The sequence below is a fragment of the Phallusia mammillata genome, chromosome 5, assembly GCF_965637545.1.
Source record: "Phallusia mammillata chromosome 5, kaPhaMamm4.hap1.1, whole genome shotgun sequence".
Lineage (NCBI taxonomy): Eukaryota > Metazoa > Chordata > Ascidiacea > Phlebobranchia > Ascidiidae > Phallusia > Phallusia mammillata.
The window spans coordinates 26,625,194-26,644,640 of NC_137256.1; the positions used below are offsets into that span (position 1 = coordinate 26,625,194).

A 19,447-nucleotide genomic window follows, 5' to 3' on the forward strand; every position below is an offset into this window, starting at 1 on the left:
GCGCCAAGATATGGCTTTTCTACAATCTCATTTAAAAGCTGGTGTTGCGACTTTAACTTGTATAGGTCGTCTCGTACGAGCAATGCTTGTATATTACGTCACAGGTAATAAAAAAGGCATTTGTTTGCGCAAAATTAACACTTAGTCTTGTCTGTGACATAACAAACTGGCCTTGGAACATTCCTAGGCGCTCTAATCCTATGAAATTGAGCAATATCATTCTACATATCGCCACAGGAAAACTTAAGGATTAGAATATTTTTTGAATGTTACAAAGTTATCAATATTTGGCAAACCAAAAAATGTGGTCGGGGGCTGGATGAAATGACCTCAAGGGCCGGATCCTATGTACCTATGTAGAATTGATTATTTAATTTAGGATTTTATCAACAGGAAATAAAAGAAAACAACATAATACGCTCAAAGCAATAAGTAATGTACATCTGTCCTTGATTGTAAACTAGTTGAAATCAAGTTACTTTTTGTTATATCTCTTTATATAGCCACACAAATTTCCTCTAATCGTGGAAGTAATTATTTAGTCTCGAAACTAAACTATTTTAGCTTTCCTTTCTATACAGAAGGTTCTTTATTTTACAATTTAGCGACAGAAAAGTCATTTTGCAAATGTTTCTTCGTTTTCATGTTTCAGAGATTGACAGCCGACTAGCAGCAATAAACTCCTCAACGTCATCAGTGGATGGTGACCAGACGCTTGTCAGCAGTAACACGGAAGTTACTCGATTGCTCCCTGACCCCTCCTCAACGTCAGCAGTGGATGATCATCAGACGCTTGTCAGTAACACGGAACTTACTCGATTGCTCCCTGACACCTGCTCTACGTCATCAGTAAACGGTTACCAGCGATTACGTAATAACAAGACAGCGGTCTGTGACGAAGGTTGGACGGTAAGTCGAACATTATGTAGAATAACAACGGGGGATTACAACACTCTTCCAGGTTTTTCATATATTTCCTACATGACAGGTTTTTCAACAACGATTTAACGGAAGTGTGGATTTTCACCGAACCTGGCAGGAATATAAAGATGGATTCGGAAACATGGAAGGAGAATTCTGGCTCGGTGAACAAATAATTTTGTTTGAACGCGTAAATTGAATTTAACCGAAACTTTAAACAACCCAGGTTTGGATAAAATACACGAATTGACAAGTGGACAGAACTGCATGTTGAAAATAAAGATGACAGGTTTTGATGCCGCCACGGCTTACGCACAGTATAGGTATGATTTATATTCATAAAATAATATGTCCATATGGTGGCGCTACAACTTGGTCATGTGATAGGTTATTGTGGCAACCGAAGATCAAATAGGGCAGGAACTCGGCCGAATTGTCTGGCGCGCCTAACTCACAGACACAAAAAACTTGAACGGGTTCGAACCCCATGAAAAAACAACATCAAATATATCTGTATTGAAGAAAAAATGTTATGTTGAAAAATACCTTGTTTGAAAAGTAAAAATCCATTTTACCTTTTTAACCCACTGTCAGTGGAAATATGTGTGCCAGACCAGGGGTCGGCAACCTTTTTTTGCGCTACGGACCGGCTTTGATACTAAAATTTTATCGCGGACCGGTCTTCACAAAACAGCCAATTTTGAGCAATAAAAGTTATTGCAAGATTAATGAAATAAAACATTGAGTTTGTTTCGTCGCAAGGAGGCGCTACCATCTTGGAATTATTGAACACAATTCACGCCCGGTCTGTTTCACGGTTTCGTCTTTATCACAGAAAATATGTAGGCTACTCACACAAGTAGCGCGTCCGAAAATGATACCAAAGATTTTAGTGCTTCTACAGGAGCCGCTTGTTACCAGATTGCCATATTTGAGAATTTATTGACAAACATTTGGTTACACAAATTTTAGATGTAAAACGTGTATTTTCTAGTTAATGAGTGCCACGCAATCTTTCAAACTAAGCAATAACTAATATCGCGTCAATAGTTAATATTTTCAAAACGTTATCTTTTTCCGATCTTTGGTCCACAAAACTTGGCCTGTAGCACCACAAACCTTCTGGTCAATTCGCCCGTTTTTTGCGACAAAGACAAAATTTCATCATCTCCATCCTTTGTGAAATCATTTCACATTCGAAATCATTGTTATTTAGCAAACAAGTTATTGTATATGACTTGTTAAGTAAACCGTCATGTGAAGGTGTAAAAAAATTAAAAAAGTGAAAACCAAGTAGGGAAATTAAATTACGTTTTAGTCAAAAATTTAAAACCTTTACTTTGCAGAACAAATTTTTGAAATTAGCCTATGTTTTAATTTATTAATGATTATCCCGTTATTTGTCTGTTCAATAATTACACGGCCCTGAAATGTTTGTTTCCAAAACGAATGTATTTTAAAAGGAATTTTAATTTGCAAGGAAAATTACATTTGAGTTTTTTCCACTCTAAGCACCTCAAGCAAACATATTCCAACTATTCTTTTATTTCACAACTCGAAATCGTTTTTTTATTTTGCAAGTAAAAAACAATCAGGCTTTGTAAAAGTAATCACTAAACCGACTGGTCTGAATCGGGCCCTACGAGATGCGGGTGCAGCAGGTGCTCCACACCAAGAGCCACAACAGTTTAATGGAGTCATCAATATAAAAACTAAAATGAACAGTTACGTGTAAATTTCTATTGTTTCTATGAAGACGCAAAGTGTTGGTGTAGTTTTCCATTATAGCATTTTGATTCTCTCGTTTAATACAAATACAGTCCAATCTAGTTCTGACTAGTGTGCGAATAGGGCCCATAAAATGTGTTGTACTAGGACATGTTAAATTTTGCAACAAACAATGAGCACCAAATCTACTTTGTTAATTTTTTTTTGAGCGCATTACAAGTTTTACAATTCACAACTTAAGATACATATTTATACCATGTGAAATTTAAATTGGTTTAAACCAGGGAGTCGAACCACTTGTTATACGGGTTCAGGTTCGGTTCGGGTTCACTGTTTTTGGAGTTCGGTTTGCGGTTTGTAAACCGGTTTAAATTCCATAATTTTCATTAAAGTTCCACCCATAATTCGTCATTTTTGAAACGCCCTGTAGCGCCTATCTTGCGTATTCTTTAGTACAGGGGTGGGCAAACTTTTAAGTACAAGGGCCGCATTCAAAAGTTCCCAATTTTATGGGGCCGCATAGTATATTAACCCAACATATAAACATAACATGTTTCCAGCTAAATACAAATACGTTTGTTGCAACTTCATCGTACAGATATTGGTTGAAACGCATTAATTGCATTTGTTATAAAATGAACAGGCATTTATTGCAACGTAGGCTACACGAAGTTTTTTTAAGTTTCTTGCGCCAACAGTAAACAATAAAAGTTCCTTTTGTATCCATCTTTAGGTGTTATGCGGGTAACGTCCGTTTGCGAAGTACTTCCACGGCCTAAACTTGATCCAAAGTGACCAAAGTTTTGGCGTCAACAGTGCAAAGTAGGCTGTATTTGAAAACGTAAATCGCTTTTGCTTTTATTCTCCACTGTAACAAAATATCCAAAACTAAATCATCGTTAAAATTGCTGTTTCGGCAAATCGTCTATTCCAGTGCTTCCCAACCGGTGGGCCGCGGAACTTTCTGGTGGGCCGCGAAGCTTTTCAAACTATTACCATACCAATATATCAGTTAAAAAAGTTGCACAGTATGTGCGAACGTACTTTCAATTTTAACATTTTTCTCAATAATATAATATTACTCACTATGAAAGCCGGGTAAGATTTCACATTAAACAAAGCTTTATTACACAAACAAACTGCAATTGTCGCGTCACAACAGTACTTGTACTAGTTGTAAAATCTTGATGCTAGAACTGTCTTTGTTAGCTTTATTTGGTCTTTGACTAGCTACAAAATTGATAAAGCAAGGAAAATAAAGAAAAACAAAAAATCCCAGAAAGTAGTAGTGATCTCACCATATCGAATGAGCAAGCTCAGGCTTTACATTAACGGAACTATTGCTTGTGTGGTTATTATTTTTCTGCCTCAATTTTAGTTATTTTTCCATTGTGGTTTTGTCGCAATATCAAATGGTGGTCCGCCCCCAAACATTTTTTTTTTGAAGTGGGCCGCAAACTGGAAAAGATTGGAACGCACTGGTCTATTCAGTTTACGCACATTTGTTCTTGAAACAGAACGAAGAAATGGTGTGAAGTAACTATTTGCAAAATACTTTGGCAGAACCTATGCTATAGGCATGTAAAAAGTCTAATGGCACGGGTACAGATACTAAACATGGTATAGGTATGGGCGAGTCCCACTCTGGTATTTATGAAAACTCTACGCCCGTGTTCATAACACCATTTAGCGTTTGCTTTCTCTTTTAAATTTACAAACATTTGACGGGCCGCATGAACTTTGCCCACCCCTCCATTAACGTGTCGTTTATCATATTTCAAATTGAAGCAATGCATTTTAAACAAAGCTACAAACGATCTAAATATTCTATCAGCAAACAAAAAGGTAATTCGCCATCATCTACCGCTTGCATTAAACACCTGGTTAACACAAAACGAAAGGTAGGACGTGCCGTGGCAGGTTTTAGGCTGCATAGTTTCCCTTGGATCAAACTTTTCCGCATAAGAAACGAATCCATCTTCGACGTAAAGCTTCAGTACATTGTTTGAAATCAATAAAAATTCTGGTGGCGATTACAAAAAATAATACAGGCTGCATTTTTACCGGTTCGGTTCAGGTTTATTGAATTTAACCGCTCAAACCGGTTCGCGGGTTCGGGTTCAGTTCCGGATCGACTCCCAGCGTTAAACTAAAAACAAAAACATAAAGGAAAGCGAAAAGTGTGTCCTGGGCGACCCAAAATAAACACAAAAACACCAACAATGTGTTTTGTTTTCGCAGTTCGTTTGCAATCGATGACGAATCAGACAATTATCGTTTACATGTTTCTGGCTTCAGTGGAACGGCTGGTGACAGTTTGGAATATCACAACGGAATGCAATTCACCACCAAAGATCGGGATAATGATGAGTAAATACAGTTTATGTTCATAAGTATAAAAAATATTTCCGCATTGTCAAACGAACAAGATTTTTTTGTTACATTGCAAATTTCTTTTATGACGTCACATTGCAAGACAAAAACAATTGTGCAAAATTAATTACACAGAAAACATATAAACTACAGGAAAAATACAATGATCAAAATGCAAATTAATTTTTGTTTAATTTAAAAAAAAACTGAGTAAACGACTCGTATGTTTAATAATCTTTTTAAAAACCGTTTATTAAAAAAATCAAAAAAATCCAAAAATAAATTCATTTGGGTAGTAAGTGTGTGACGTCATCAAACCATCAAAACAGCCTGTGTGACGTCACAACTGATAAGTAATGGCGCTATTGGTTGAAACACACGACTAAATATTTCACCATGTGTTTGTGTAGTTTGTATCGAGGTTAAGTTTTATTGGAATATTACATTGTGACACAGGCATCCTGGAATCAACTGTGCACTTTATGACGGCGCTGGCGGTGGATGGTGGTATAACGTTTGTTCCTATTCTAAACTCAACGCTGAATGGGGAAGATCAGAAGGTCACAACTACAACATGATCTGGGTTCACTGGAAAGGTTGGAGTGAAGCGATTAAAGAATCAACGATGATGTTTAAATGCGAATAAAATCAACATTTCTCTTCCAAAGATAAAAACACGGACTTTTATTAATTTTCCCGTATCGGTGTAAATTATGTAAATACAATTACCCTGTTGAATTAAGTGTAAATGTTGCTGATCTTAAAATTCGCTTAATTCTACTTTTTAACCGTTAGTGATTAGGATGTAACAAAAAAACAACGAAGTTTTTTTCTCCAAAAGTTATTTAACTGAATTTCGTGCAAATTAATTTGAATGTTAAAAAAATGTGCAGATAAACCGTGGTATTATTAGTAACAATTAAAATACGTGTAAAAATATTTGCATTAAAAACCTTGATTTGATTTTGTAAATACAATACACGGCTTAATCAGCACTTGTTAAATTGTGTTACGAGCTTTCCATTTTAGATAGCAAAGACAGAATAAGCAGAAGTTAAGAAAATTTCAACTTACTGCACACAAATGACGTAGCGCTGGCTAAGTTAGAAATCGCCATGGAAACTATAGTTAGATGTGGAGTCACCTTCAATCGGTTGCCCTAGTAACAGAGAAAAGTTGAGTCACGTTGTTGCCATGGTTACGAAAGTTGAAACCTACTTTGTCACTCTTTTGTCATGGAAACAAATGCAAAGCACGATTTGCTTCTCACACCGTTGCCATGGTAACCTTTTTTCCTCGGTTGTCCTAGCAACAAACGGTGAAACGTTATTTCTAACTCGGTCGTCATGGCAACGGAAGTGGCGCGTGTGCTGTGGTTGACTTCCGTACCAAAGTAGCACATGTCTTTTATCTCTCGGATTGAGGAACGAACAACAAATCGTGCCAGGAAAGATCGGAAAACATCGGATTGCTCCGGATATCTTCGGAAAATGAGAATAAGTTTGTGAGGTGACAAACGTATTTCCCACGTTATGGTTGGACAATGTTGGAATTAAAACATTGGTTAAAATGTAAGAAATTGGCACAAAAATTCAGGTATATTGTGATGTAAAAGACCGAAATTGTTTTGTTTGATAAACCATCTCATGTTTCCCTATTGCAGCGGTTCTCAAAGCGGGCCCACGGCCGCCAAAGGGGGTCACGAGTTGTTTGCAGGGAAGGCATGCGTGTGGGGTCATAAGAAAAAGCAAAAAAAATACGCCATTTTTCTTGAGACGTAGCCTCTTTTTGAAAAGGCTTTTCCAACGTAAATCACAGAATTGCGTTTGTGTTGCAAATATTTTCTCCACTTAACTTGCTTGAAGCTGAATAAATTACTAAACTATTATAAACTTCAGCGATTTTGTTACTAACGCTGATTTGCCGTTACTTGTTATGATGCTAAACACAAACAACTCCCACATATGTGATCATTGTATACCGGTTGCTTGTTTCAAGAAATTAATACTTATATGCTAATAGATTGTAAACATAACTTTATCTAAACTCAGACTTATCATTATACGATGTTCAGAGGATTTTGTGTCGAGTACCGATCATCAAAAACCGCGGTGCTCGGTAACTATCCCTGATAAATAATGCCAAGTTGTAGTTTATTTTAAAATACCTTTTGAGTCTGCTCGATCGCTGGAATCTTTAGTTAGCAAATGTCGAATCAATTTCACTGCATCGCCTAAAAAACAAAATGACTGGTAAAATAATTTAAAAAAAAATTATTAAAACAACGAACCAAGACTTTCAACCAATCGTAAGCTGGTGACGTCAGAATCATGACGTGTTCTTTAAACTTTAGCCAAGAATAAATCAAGTGCATTTGCGGTTGCAGGACGAAAGCGAGTTTGCATTTCGTTTATATGCCACGAATCAGCCGCGCCAACAGAAAGTTAAATCACGTTGGCTACCTCGAACTGGCGAAGCCAATTTGGGGAAACGTCACTCCGCAAAACTGTGCAATTTGTCAAAGCAATGAACGTCTTCAAACTTACAGAGTCTGTCTGTTTATCTGCTGGGGTTGTTTGTTGTGCAGCAGGACTTCCAGGCGGCGAACCAACCACTTCCTCCATCTTGGAAATCTACACAAATAAACTAACTTAAAAAAAACACATTAACCAAATTAACTCCAAAAATATCTGGTGTTTAGCTACAGTGATTATTATCAGAATTATCAAACTATATGTAGAAAGAGAATTTTTAAATTGTGTCACTAAATACACATTTTTGCTGAGTCATCTGATGACCAAATGCAGTTGTGCATGACAAAGTCCAATTTTAATTAATTTTCTACCAAAATCAGCCCCAACTGAACGAAACAAAACTTTACATGGAAAGTGCTACTTTATAGTAATTTAAGATGCATGGGGCTACGTCTCTTTCAAGTGCAGAAAAAAATAGTGGCTTATGGTAAATTGGAGACAAAAGTGTTAAGTGAATAAAAAGCAAAAAGCACATAAACTTCCTACATGATATGTTTTCAAAGAAGAATGTTTTATACACCAACTACTGCTTCAATGTATTGCTGATTATTGAATAAGTTGTTGTCCAGAATATTAAGACTGAAGCATGTAGCAACCACATGAAATATATATCTACCATATACAGGATAAGAATCAATATTTTATCACAGGTTTGCCACAACATGCTTAGACCTGACATGAATGTGTTTGTGTGTTGCAATTACATTAACTAACACAGATCACGATATCTTTATCTCAGTTTTGATGGAAGCTGTCATTTCTCAAAACATTTTACTCTTACTTGTCTTTATTACCTATCACACACAAATGAGAAAATCCTACCTCAAAGAAAAACAAAAAAACAGTCCATGGATATTTTGTTTCTTCTAAATTTTCTTCTGAAGAAATAAGTAATTATCCATTAATGTTTTTCTCAATGAATGCTAGTTTGAAATCCATAATCCTAATGCAATAAAACAGTATATATGTACATACCAATAACAAACCCATAAACCAATAACAAACCCACAATATAGCAAGTGAGAAAATATGTTAAAAATTGCTCACCTAAAACAGAATCAGTCGAGTCCATCCTTCTCCTTTAGTTTCTCAACACATCCCTCCAATGCTAGTTTCAGTTTCCGTCAAAGTCTAAACATAATTAAAGATAAATTTTATTGTGTGTTTTAAAACAATGCTTTACTATAAGTTAGAGTTTCACAAAATGTGGCATTACAGCAGCTTGTCCCTGTCAAGATAAAAGTTTATGCAGTCAGAGCATCTTTTAAAATGTACATACTGGCAACTGTGATATAAATATAATAGACCATGTATAAATGCAATTCCTTTTGTTGCTTTTGGCTGCTTCTCAGGGACTTAAAAATATACATACTACAAGTTTAGAAGATATTGGAGCCTAGCTGCTAGACTGTTTGTATGCATGTTGTTTAAAAACAATCCATAGTCTTAACATGTTACCAATGTAAATAGTGATGTGACAAACTGTCAGAAGCAAGTGGTTATGTTAAAACTTTGGAAAAATTAGACACCAATCTGTACTTTTATGCACCAGTGAATGGGATATTGGGAGACAATTCTATTTCTTTAACTTGTAATTTACATACAAAACCATTGGCACACTGGTGGACGTTGTTAAATAGGGACCTGTGATGTGGGAGCCTGCCTTGTATGCTGCACTCTTACAGGGTTTATAGAGTCTGTCTGTTTATCTACTGGGGTCGCTTGTTGTGCAGCAGGACTTTCAGGCGGCGAACCAATCACTTCCTCTATCTTGGGAACCTTTAAGAATGTAAACAAACTTGTATAAACTCCACAATATTTAGTGTAAACCTAATTATCAAAGTATACGCAGCAAGATATTTTAAGTTGTGTCACTAAATACTCATTTTTGCTGAGTCATCTTATGTTTTATAGCTTGATGACAAAATGCAGTTGTGCATGACAATGCTGGAATTAATTCGAACATTTACTCAAAAATTGCCTCTTGCTTACTTGATAGTAATTTTTAGTCTAGAAAATTACTTTAAGTCTAGAAAAATTAATGGCTTATGTTAAACTAGAGGCAAAAGCATTAAGTGAATAAAAAACAAAAAGCACATAAACTTCCAACACCATATGTTTTTAAAGAGAGATGTTTTATATACCAACTACTGCTTCAATGTATTGCTGATCATTGAATAAAATGTTGTCGAGCATACTGAAGCATGTAGCAACCACATCAATTTATATATCCACCATATACAGGATAAGAATCAATTTTTTATTAGAGATTGGAACAACATGCTTCAAGGCCTGACATAAATTTGTTTGTGTGTGGCAATTACATTTACTAACACAGATCAGTATATTTTACCTCAGTTTTGATGGAAGCTGTCATTTCTCAAAACATTTTACTCTTACTTGCCTTATTACCTATCACACACGAATGAGAAAATCCTACCTCAGCAAAAACCAGTCCATGGATGTTTTGTTTCTTCTGAATTTGTCAATTGGGTTGTGACATAGACTTTGTGGTTTGATATTAATCTCTTCATGATCTACTCCACTCTTTTCCAGCAAAGCAACAAAGGATCGAAGTAGATGGAAAACCTAAGCTAGGCAACAATTATAGCAAAAATACCTTTTTATCAATCTTTTACATTACTCAAGTGAATATAAACAGGTTTAAATGACATGGCCCTTCATTTTACTGATTATCTCTATTAAAAGTGTTTTACAAGATACTGGTTTTTGCTGAGTCAACTTATGTTTTATAGCTAAAATACAACAACAAATGCCTGGGCTTCAAACGTAGAGTTCCAGGCTTAGAAAGTGAATATTGAACCTTATTCTAAACATACCTCATGTTTGCAAACTAAATGGTACAAATGCTTCATTAGAGTTTTTAGAGCTTAAATATGTAAAAAAATGCTCACCTAAACAACAGAATCAGTCGAGTCCATCCTGATGACTTTTCTCCCATAAATTCTGTATGTGTTTGATAACCAAGCTGACCATCAGAATAACAAAACAGTTGTAACAAACATTCACATCTCTCCATCAGTTTCTCAACACATCTCTACACTGCTAGTTTCGGTTTCAATCAAATCTAAAATTAAACATAATTAAACTATACTGTGTGTTATAAAACACCAAAATAGATTCCAATACAGTGTTTTTAACTTTGTTGAGCTTGCAGACCGCTAACATTTTTAACCAAGATTTACAGGACTGTGATTAAACAGATCTCTTGGTTGTTTTTGTTTTTACTGTTTTAAGTCTGAATTTTATCTGTCATGTGAAATTGGAAATATTCTGTCTGAAACTTTTCAAAAAACCTGCTGCACCAGCAGATGAAAAACATAATCTCATGAAGCTTAATGACTGTTATGTTTCACAACCCACAAATAATTAGTCCATATTAACCTTTTTTTGCAGTCCGTCCACTGATTTGTTTATTGTTGTTATTTTGGTAACATCCACAGATTCTCAGCTGCCTCCATAAAAAGCTTTTTCTGTGGCACTGGAAAGAACATGGTGATGAAGAAACTGATATTTCATATTGACAAGTGATATAACATTCAGGTGAAGGTAATCCAAATGGGTCAGGGATGCCAAAAGTTGCGCTGTAAGCCAAGAACCGACCAAATAAGGACGTTTTTCACCTGTTTAATGATAAAACTTGTTGATAAGTTTTACAAGAAAAAGAAGACATTATCAGAGAAGCAAAGATTACATAATGTTTATACAAAAAGTGAATAAAATCATAAACGACAGATATTGATATGGAAGTTACAATTGTTTGTTACAAGCCTGCTAGAAAGCCAGGATGAATTGTTAACCTTTCAATTTAATGCTTAACCATAAGTTAAAGTTTGCAAAATGTGGCAGTACAGCAGCTTGTCCTAATAGACAAACATTTACAGTCAGAGCATCTTTAAAATGTACATACTGCTGACTTTGATATAATAAACCATGTATTGATACAATTGTTTTGGGGGCTTTTGCTTCTTAAGTAACAGATTTCAGGGTCTGAAAAATATAAATATTGCAAGCTTAGGAGAAATATGAGTCTATCTGCTGGACAAGTTTACTCGCATTTTGCGACATAATATGTGTTTTTTACCATTTAATAGGGTTCTACATATCGGCCAAATATTCGGAATTAGTCCGTACCGTTAAGATGTTTAGGACATATGGTATGGAAAACGTACCAAAGGTTGGCACGCGAGTATATTTTGAAACCAAATTGGCACGGTGGTGTATTCGAGTTGGACACCCCTGCAATAAACCATGTATTGATACACTTGCCTTTGTGGCTGTTGGCTTCTTAAGTAACAGATTTCAGGGGCTCAAATACATACATATTACATGCTTAGAAGATATAGGAACCTAGCTGCTATACTCTTTGTATGCATGTTGTTTAAAAACAATCTATTATCTTAACATGTAACAATGTAAATAGTGATGTGACAAACTGTTAGAAGCAAGTGGTTAAGCTAAATTATACATGCAATTAGACTCGAATCTGTACTTTTATGATCCAGTGAATGGGGTTTTGGGACATAAGTTATATTTCCTTAAAACTGTAATTTACATACAAACACAATAGCACACTGGTGGCCGTTGTTGAATATGGACCTTGATGTGGGAGCCTGCCTTGTATGCTGCACTTTGTCGAAGCAATTAGAGTCTTACAGGGTTTCAGAGTCTGTCTGTTTATCTGCTGGGGTCGCTTGTTGTGCAGCAGAACTTCCAGGCGGCGAACCAACCACTTCAACAAATCTACACAATAAACAAACTTAAAAAAAAGCATTAACGAAAGTAACTCCAATAATATCTGGTGTTAAGCTACTGGGATTATCAAATTATCAAATTATACGCAACAAGAGATTTATCAAATTAAGATATTTTAAACTGTGTCACCAAACACTCGTTTTTGCTAAGTCATCTTATGTTTTATGGCTTGATGACAAAATGCAGTCGTGCATGACAATGCTGAAACTCATTATAATCAATTTTCTGCCAAAATTAGCTCTATCTGATTAAAGAAAACTTTACATGGAAATTGCATCTTGCACATTTCATAGTCATTTAAGATACATGGGTCTATGTCTTTTTCAAGTCCAGAAAAAAATCAGTGGCTTATGGTAAATTGGAGGCAAAAGCATTAAGTGAACAAAAACAAAAAGCACATAAACATCTTACACCAAATGTTTTCAAAGATGTTTTATAAAACAACTACTACTTCAATGTGTCGTTGATCATTGAATAAAATGTTTTCCAGAATCCATGTAGCAACCACATGAATTTATATCTCTACCATATACAGGATAAGAGTCAATATTTTATTAGAGATTGGAACAACATGCTTAAGGCCTAACATAAATGTGTTTGTGTGGTGCAATTACATTTACTAACACAGATCGGCATATCTTTATCTCAGTTTTGATGGAAGCTGTCATTTCTCAATACATTTTACTCTTACTTGCCTTATTACCTATCACACACAAATGAGAAAATCCTACCTCAGCAAAAACCAGTCCATAGATGTTTTGTTTCTTCTGAATTTGCCAATTAGGTTGTAACATTGACTTTGTGGTTTGATATTAATCTCTTCATGATCCACTGTTTTCCAGCAAAGCATCAAAGGATCGAAGTAGATGGACAACCCAAGCATTGCAACAAAGGATTAGGATCTTGGAATAATAACTTTTTATCAATCTTTTGCGTGACTCAAGTGGATATAAATGGGTGTAACTGATGTGGCCCCTTCATATCACTGATGATGGCAAGAGCATTTTTCGAAACGTTTAGTTAATAAAGCATGTCGCTTTTAAGCCAATTTAGGCCATTGTTATTCCTATTAAAAGTGTTTCACAAGATACTTGTTTTTGCTGAGTCATCATATGTTATATATTTAGCTAAAATACAACAACAAATGCCTTGCCTTCAAAAGTACAGTTCCAGGCTAAAGAAGTGAATATTGAACCTTATTCTAAACATATCTCATGTTTGCAATCTAAAGGGTACAAATGCCATGAAATTGCAGTCTACAATAGACTGGGCCATGCGCCAAACGCAAACAAGAACCCTTGGTCAGTGCACAGACGAAAATATATTATCAGGCATCAAGCGGGCTTGATTTGGCTAAAGCAACAAAAAGTATGAAATTAGCTGGAAATTATTTGACTAATAATGTAGTTTATGATTGTCTTATTTTTCAGGCTTTTTGCTTCAACTTTGAACCAAAATAAGTAAATATTAGAGTTTTCCTCAATGAATGCTAGTTTGAAATCTATAATCCTAATGTAATGAAACAGAATATATTTATATCTGACACATCCATAAACCATAACCCACAATATAGCAAGTGAAAAAATATGTAAAAAATTCCTACCTAAAACAGAATCAGTCGAGTCCATCCTGATGACTTTTCTCCAATAAATTCTGTATGTGTTTAATAACCAAGCCGACCATCAGAGTAACAAAACCGTTGTAACAAACATTCACATCTCTCCATCAGTTTCGTGACACATCCCTCCAATGGTAGTTTCAGTTTCGATCAAATTCTAAAATTAAACATAATTAAAGATAATTTTTTTGTGTATTTTAATTGAAATACTTTACTATAAGTTAGAGTTTCACAAAATGTGGCAGTATAGCAGCTTGTCCCTGTCGAGATAAAAGTTTATGCAGCCAGAGCATCTTTTAAAATGTGCATACTGACTACTGTGATATAAATATAAGGAACCATGTATTGATACAATTGCTTTTGTGGCTTTTGGCTTCTTCTCAGGGGATCAAATATATACATATTACATGCTTATAAGATGTATGGGTCTAGCTGCTAGACCAGTGGTTCCCAACCAGGGCCCATGGCCCCCCAGGGGGGCCACAAGCTGTGTTCTGGGGGGACACAGGCATAGATTGACAAGAAACACCCACTAAAAGTCATTTTCACTTTAACTTTATCCTGAATTTAATGGACTATTTCACATACTATTTGTTTGTAGTGAAGTTTATCATGCTCATTTACTCTATTAGACCTGTTTAGGGCCAAAATTTTATACCGCATTCCAACGCGAGATTGCTATCTACATTTTAAGGGGGCCACAGGTCCTACATGGTAACTTGAAGGGGGCCACGAGGCCAAAAAGTTACTTTAAGGGGGCCACGGTCCACGAAAGGTTGGGAACCACTGTGCTAGACTGTCTGTATGCATGTTGTTTAAAAGCAATCCATAGTATTAACATGTAACAATGTGAATAGTGATGTGACAAACTGTTAGAAGCAAGTGGTTAAGTTAAAACTGTGGATGCAATTACACACCAGTCTATACTTTTATGCACCAGTGAATGGGATATTGTGGAATAAATATCATTTCCTTAAAATTGTAATTAAAAACAAACATTGGCACACTGGTGGCTGTTGTTGAATAGGGACCTGTGATGTGGGAACCTGCCTCGTATGCTGCACTTTGTCAAAGCAATCAGAGTCTTGAAACTTACAGAGTCTGTCTGTTTATCTGCTGGGGTCGCTTGTTGTGCAGCAGGACTTTCAGGCGGCGAACCAACCACTTTCATCTTGGAAATCTACACAAATGTAAACAAAATCTAATAAAAATATCCCTTCCAATGGTAGTATCAGTTTCGCTCAATTCTAAAATTAAACATAATTGAAGATAAATTTACTATGTGTTTTACAACACCAGAATAGATTCTCATACTGTTTTAAGTCTAAATTTCGATGTGTCATGAAAAAACCCTAAATTACAAAAAACTGATACACCCGAAGTTAAGGAACACCATCTCATGGAGCCATAGGCGTCGATTTTTTAGCATAAATTTTCTTCCGTGGGGTGGCAAAACTTCATTACATGATCAAACCACACTACGATACATGTTAAGGTTTGTAGATGGTATTTCGCGGTTATGCAATCGTTCTTAACTTCAACATAACAACTATGAAAGTTACATTACAAATCGTCCATCTGGAGTTATGATGTCACAATGCGTTAGTGATGTAATACAGCAGCTGGTTAGTGGCAGGAAACTTGTGCCGGGTAGCGCTATTTATCTGAAGCAGTGTGGTTCAAAAGGTAACATAACGCACAAAACGCAAATGTGGCTCGTGATACTCAAACAGAGAACTGTAAATTAATTTTACATGTTCATTTTTCCAAAAGTATCAAAACAGCATTGCAGTTTCGACACAAAATTTGCACACATGGGTGGCAGCTGCAATTATATTTCCCGCGCACGGAAATAAGACACTTTATGTAACAATATAATCCCCAACTGCCAATTAGCATCCAGAATACATAAAAACTTGAAAATTGCCATTGTTACATCATAAGTCTTGTTCAGACTTGCTCTGGAGAAGCAAACTTGACGAAAATCACTAAAGCAAGTAGCCCAAAATGGGTTTTCCCCATGCATTGTTCAAAAACAAAAGGGATTTCGCAGAGAGCGCATGTGAATGAAAGAAACGAATATCTGCAATACACGGATATGAATACAGCCAGGCAATTTATGGGGTGGCAGCATAGCTATTTCATAAAGGCTGCCACCCCAGAGATTTTTTGTGGGGAGGCATGCCACCCCTGCCACCCCGGGAATCGACGCCTATGTATGGAGCTTCATGACCTTTATGTTCTACATCCCCCAAAATAATTAATCCATATTAACCTTGTTTTGCAGCTCATCCACTGACTTGTTTATTGTTGTTATTTTGGTAACATCCACTGATTCTCATCTTCCTCTATAAAAAGCATCCCCTGTGACACCCCAACGAACATGGTGATGAAGAAACTGATATTTTGTATTGACAAGTGATATAACATTCAGGTGAAGGTAATCCAAATGGGTCAGAGATGCCAAAAGTTGGCAGTGATCCAAGAACTGACCAAATAAGGAAGTTTTTCATCTGTTTAATGACAAAGCTTGTTAATAGTGTTGTGCTTTTACAAGGTAATGAAAATAATATCAGAGAAGAAGCAAAGATTACAATATTTTTCACACAAATTAGGTAAACCTATAAATTTAATAAAACAGATATTTATATGCGAGTTACAGTTGTTCGTTACAAGCTTGCTAGAAAGCCAGGATGAATTTTTAACCTTTCAATTCAATGCTTAACTATAAGTTAGAGTTTCACAAAATGTGGCAATACAGCAGCTTGTCCCTATAGATAAAGGTTTATGCAGTCAGAGCATCTTTTAAAATGTACATACTGCCGACTGTGATACAATAAACCATGTATTGAGACAATTGCCTTTGTGACTTTTGCTTCTTTAGTAACAAATTTTAGGGGCTTAAAAATATACATATTACATGCTTAGAGTCTTAACATGTAACAATGTAAATAGTGATGTGAAAAACTGCTAGAAGCTAGAGGTTAAGTTGTATGGATGCAATTACACAACAATCTGTACTTTTATGCACCAGTGAATGGGATATTATGGAATAAATATCATTTCCTGGTGGCCCTTTTTGAAATAGGGACCTGTGATGTGGGCATATATAGCTTAAATATTGAGCACCTCTGTTCAGTGGTGGGATTTACTTTTTTTGCCAGCTGGTCCTATCACAACAAAAGTCATATTTTTCAGCCGGTTCTGTTACAAAAAGTCCATTGACAGTAACCAGTAATGCCAACCGTTTTGCTGATCTTATAAAATTTCATGACACAGTTCTGCGGAACTGTTATGAACCGGCTGAATCCCACCACTGCCTCTGTTTTATCTACATACCTGCATATGTAGGAGAAACATTGCAATTCCATGGAGATACTTCGTGGATTGCATTGATGAAACATTCTGTCGAGAAACCTGTGTTATAGAAAAAGATGTATATGTGAATAAGTGACAGAGATTTTATAAATGTTTGTATGATAAGAAGTGGAATATGCCAATAAATTCTCCCCCTGCCCTCGTAGACCAACATTATATATATATTACAGCTGTCACCAAATATATGCCACATATTTCATTGTGATACAAAAAAAAAACCTTGCAACTCTATACCAACAAGAAAATAGCCCTATCGATGGGTGAATATCTAATGGGTAAGCCTCTTCCATTTTTTGAGTATGCCTTATACCTAAGAATAGGACTAAGTTTTGTCATGTACAATACACAGCTAACAATGTATTGACAAACCAATACATAACAAACACCATTGTTTTAATCGACTATTGTCTCACAGCCAATGAATTGTTCACATTCGTTACAATTGTAAAACAGCCTGAAGCAGTTTTGGAATTCAAACACTTGCAAATTGGTTTAAAGCACATCAATGTTGTTGCAAAGAGAAACAGGCATTTCTTTTTTGTGATATTCAAAGTGGCGTTATTACACACAAACAAGCAATCATTTTCATTTGTAATAGTAGCGGAAGACCCTGGTAGTAAAAATGCTTTTGTGATATACCTTAACATTTCAAAGTTGGCACCTTATGACTGTAGGCCTTTTTATATGTTTTGCATTTTCTCAAACAATAAATCTTAACGCAACCAATAAAAATGAAGTCCTTATTTTTGTGATGGCCACAATAGGATTTGAAAACATACTGATAACTACATGAGATAGCAGCTATATATGGTGTGCCAAAAATGACAAATTTGTCACATTTGACTTTGTTTTGATGTAAATACAGTTTTAATGCATGGAATTTAGTGCAACTAGCCCTTAGCAACAAATTGCAAACTTATTTCAGATTTTTAGCGCAATATTTTAGTTATTTAAACCCCTTATTTCACAATTAACAATTAAATAAACCAATACAAAAGGATACAACACCTCCAAGTAAAGAAAGTATGTGTTTGTGTACCAACAATATTGTCAATACCAAGCTAGGAAACCATCAGCAGTTTTAACACTGAGGTCCACTGTCCTTTACCTAGAGCATAAAATCATTCTAGCAACATATTAAGTATCAGACTGTGTTACTCATTATGTAGAATGCAAGGTAAAGAAGTATATATATATACCTTTGAATGCCCTTTAATTGAAGTAACAAATGCAATTTTTCAAAAATGGCAACATCAATCCAAGTTTTGCGAAAGTAAAGATTCAGCCTAATGAATTGCAAGTCCTATGTAACGAACCAAAGATAACGTCAACAAGCCCATTATCGTCAAAAATATTTAAATGTATAAAACCAACCTACAAGTTGTGGGATTTGAGCAGCAACATACCACCTGGCTGCTTCAAAGTTCGTGACACAACCCTGGGATGAAATATCAAAAAAACTAGATGCCAATGACCAAGAAAATAACAAACCAAATATTTCAACTGAAGTGAACTAGGCAATCCCTTGTTACCAGCTGTACTGATGAGACCATATGGTCACAACTTATGGTTGCACTTTTACACAGGTAAGTAGAAAAATATGAACATAACTTTTTTTGAAACAATTAAAAACTAACATGGTAAATTGTTTACCTCAAAACAGTGCCAGAAAGTTGAGATGGCTTCACATAAGTAATAAATCCATATGTGCAGAGCAGAGACATTTGACTTAATCCATGATTTATCTGACATAGTAGAGTTGTTGCAATATACATAAGGATCAGTTAAACCTAACCCATTTTTTTGTTCAATGGTTGGCTGTGGAAAAAACAAAATAAGTAACAATTATTTAATCCAAACAAAAAAGGTAAATAAATAATTTTGTTTCACATCATTTTTCGCTGTTTACTTAACTTAATGTGCCTTAGCCTTTTTCAATATCCAACTATTGCAAAATGTAACTGGTGTTTTGACAAAATACGAATACCGTTAAAACAATAACCCAGTAACAAATACAGCACCGCACCACCTGTTTTCTGAAATACAGTTTACTGATCCAGTCGCAACCGATGCGGATTAATTCGTCTTCAATTTTTTTGTTGGCGAATATTCGAATAAT

The 19,447-nt window shown here is 35.5% G+C and overlaps 2 protein-coding genes across 18 annotated transcripts; one reads left to right on the forward strand and one right to left on the reverse strand.

Annotated features, from left to right (window-relative positions):
• Nucleotides 1-10: 10 nt before the first annotated feature.
• LOC145229746 (angiopoietin-related protein 1-like) lies at nt 11-5,668 on the forward strand. Its single transcript, XM_080095071.1, has 7 exons — nt 11-104; nt 653-909; nt 989-1,085; nt 1,148-1,244; nt 4,891-5,022; nt 5,319-5,375; nt 5,479-5,668. Exons 1-7 carry the CDS (start codon nt 11-13, stop codon nt 5,666-5,668), a joined length of 924 nt encoding a protein of 307 aa, XP_079951197.1.
• Nucleotides 3,332-19,378, reverse strand: LOC145228653 (uncharacterized). 17 transcript variants are annotated; one of them, XM_080093886.1, is made up of 13 exons: nt 18,982-19,168; nt 17,290-17,367; nt 16,226-16,463; nt 10,962-11,200; nt 10,472-10,644; nt 9,997-10,145; nt 9,201-9,335; nt 8,604-8,687; nt 8,379-8,434; nt 7,569-7,655; nt 7,190-7,255; nt 6,241-6,503; nt 3,332-6,181 (listed from the first exon to the last, which is right to left on the reverse strand). In XM_080093886.1, exons 8-11 carry the CDS (start codon nt 8,626-8,628, stop codon nt 7,244-7,246), a joined length of 180 nt encoding a protein of 59 aa, XP_079950012.1. In that variant the 5' UTR covers nt 8,629-8,687; nt 9,201-9,335; nt 9,997-10,145; nt 10,472-10,644; nt 10,962-11,200; nt 16,226-16,463; nt 17,290-17,367; nt 18,982-19,168; the 3' UTR covers nt 3,332-6,181; nt 6,241-6,503; nt 7,190-7,243. The 17 variants fall into 17 exon arrangements, with proteins under 17 accessions (XP_079950012.1, XP_079950015.1, XP_079950016.1 ...); XM_080093889.1 differs by lacking the exons at nt 16,226-16,463; nt 17,290-17,367 and having other exon boundaries at nt 18,982-19,378; XM_080093890.1 differs by lacking the exons at nt 16,226-16,463; nt 17,290-17,367; nt 18,982-19,168 and adding an exon at nt 12,177-12,239.
• Between the last annotated feature and the right edge of the window lie 69 nt (nt 19,379-19,447).

Bases quoted from the DNA above. Each gene is read 5' to 3' on its own strand.
- LOC145229746 (XM_080095071.1), top strand. From the start codon at position 11: ATGGCTTTTCTACAATCTCATTTAAAAGCTGGTGTTGCGACTTTAACT. The intron at 5,023-5,318 runs AATACAGTTTAT...TCATTTGGGTAG, and splicing joins GATCGGGATAATGATGAGTA to TAAGTGTGTGACGTCATCAA. The intron at 5,376-5,478 runs GTAATGGCGCTA...ATTGTGACACAG, and splicing joins TGTGACGTCACAACTGATAA to GCATCCTGGAATCAACTGTG.
- LOC145228653 (XM_080093877.1), bottom strand. From the start codon at position 19,080: ATGTCAGATAAATCATGGATTAAGTCAAATGTCTCTGCTCTGCACATA. The intron at 17,368-18,981 runs GTAAACAATTTA...TCTATAACACAG, and splicing joins CTTTCTGGCACTGTTTTGAG to GTTTCTCGACAGAATGTTTC. The intron at 16,464-17,289 runs GTATGTAGATAA...GTCATTAAACAG, and splicing joins TGTTTCTCCTACATATGCAG to ATGAAAAACTTCCTTATTTG.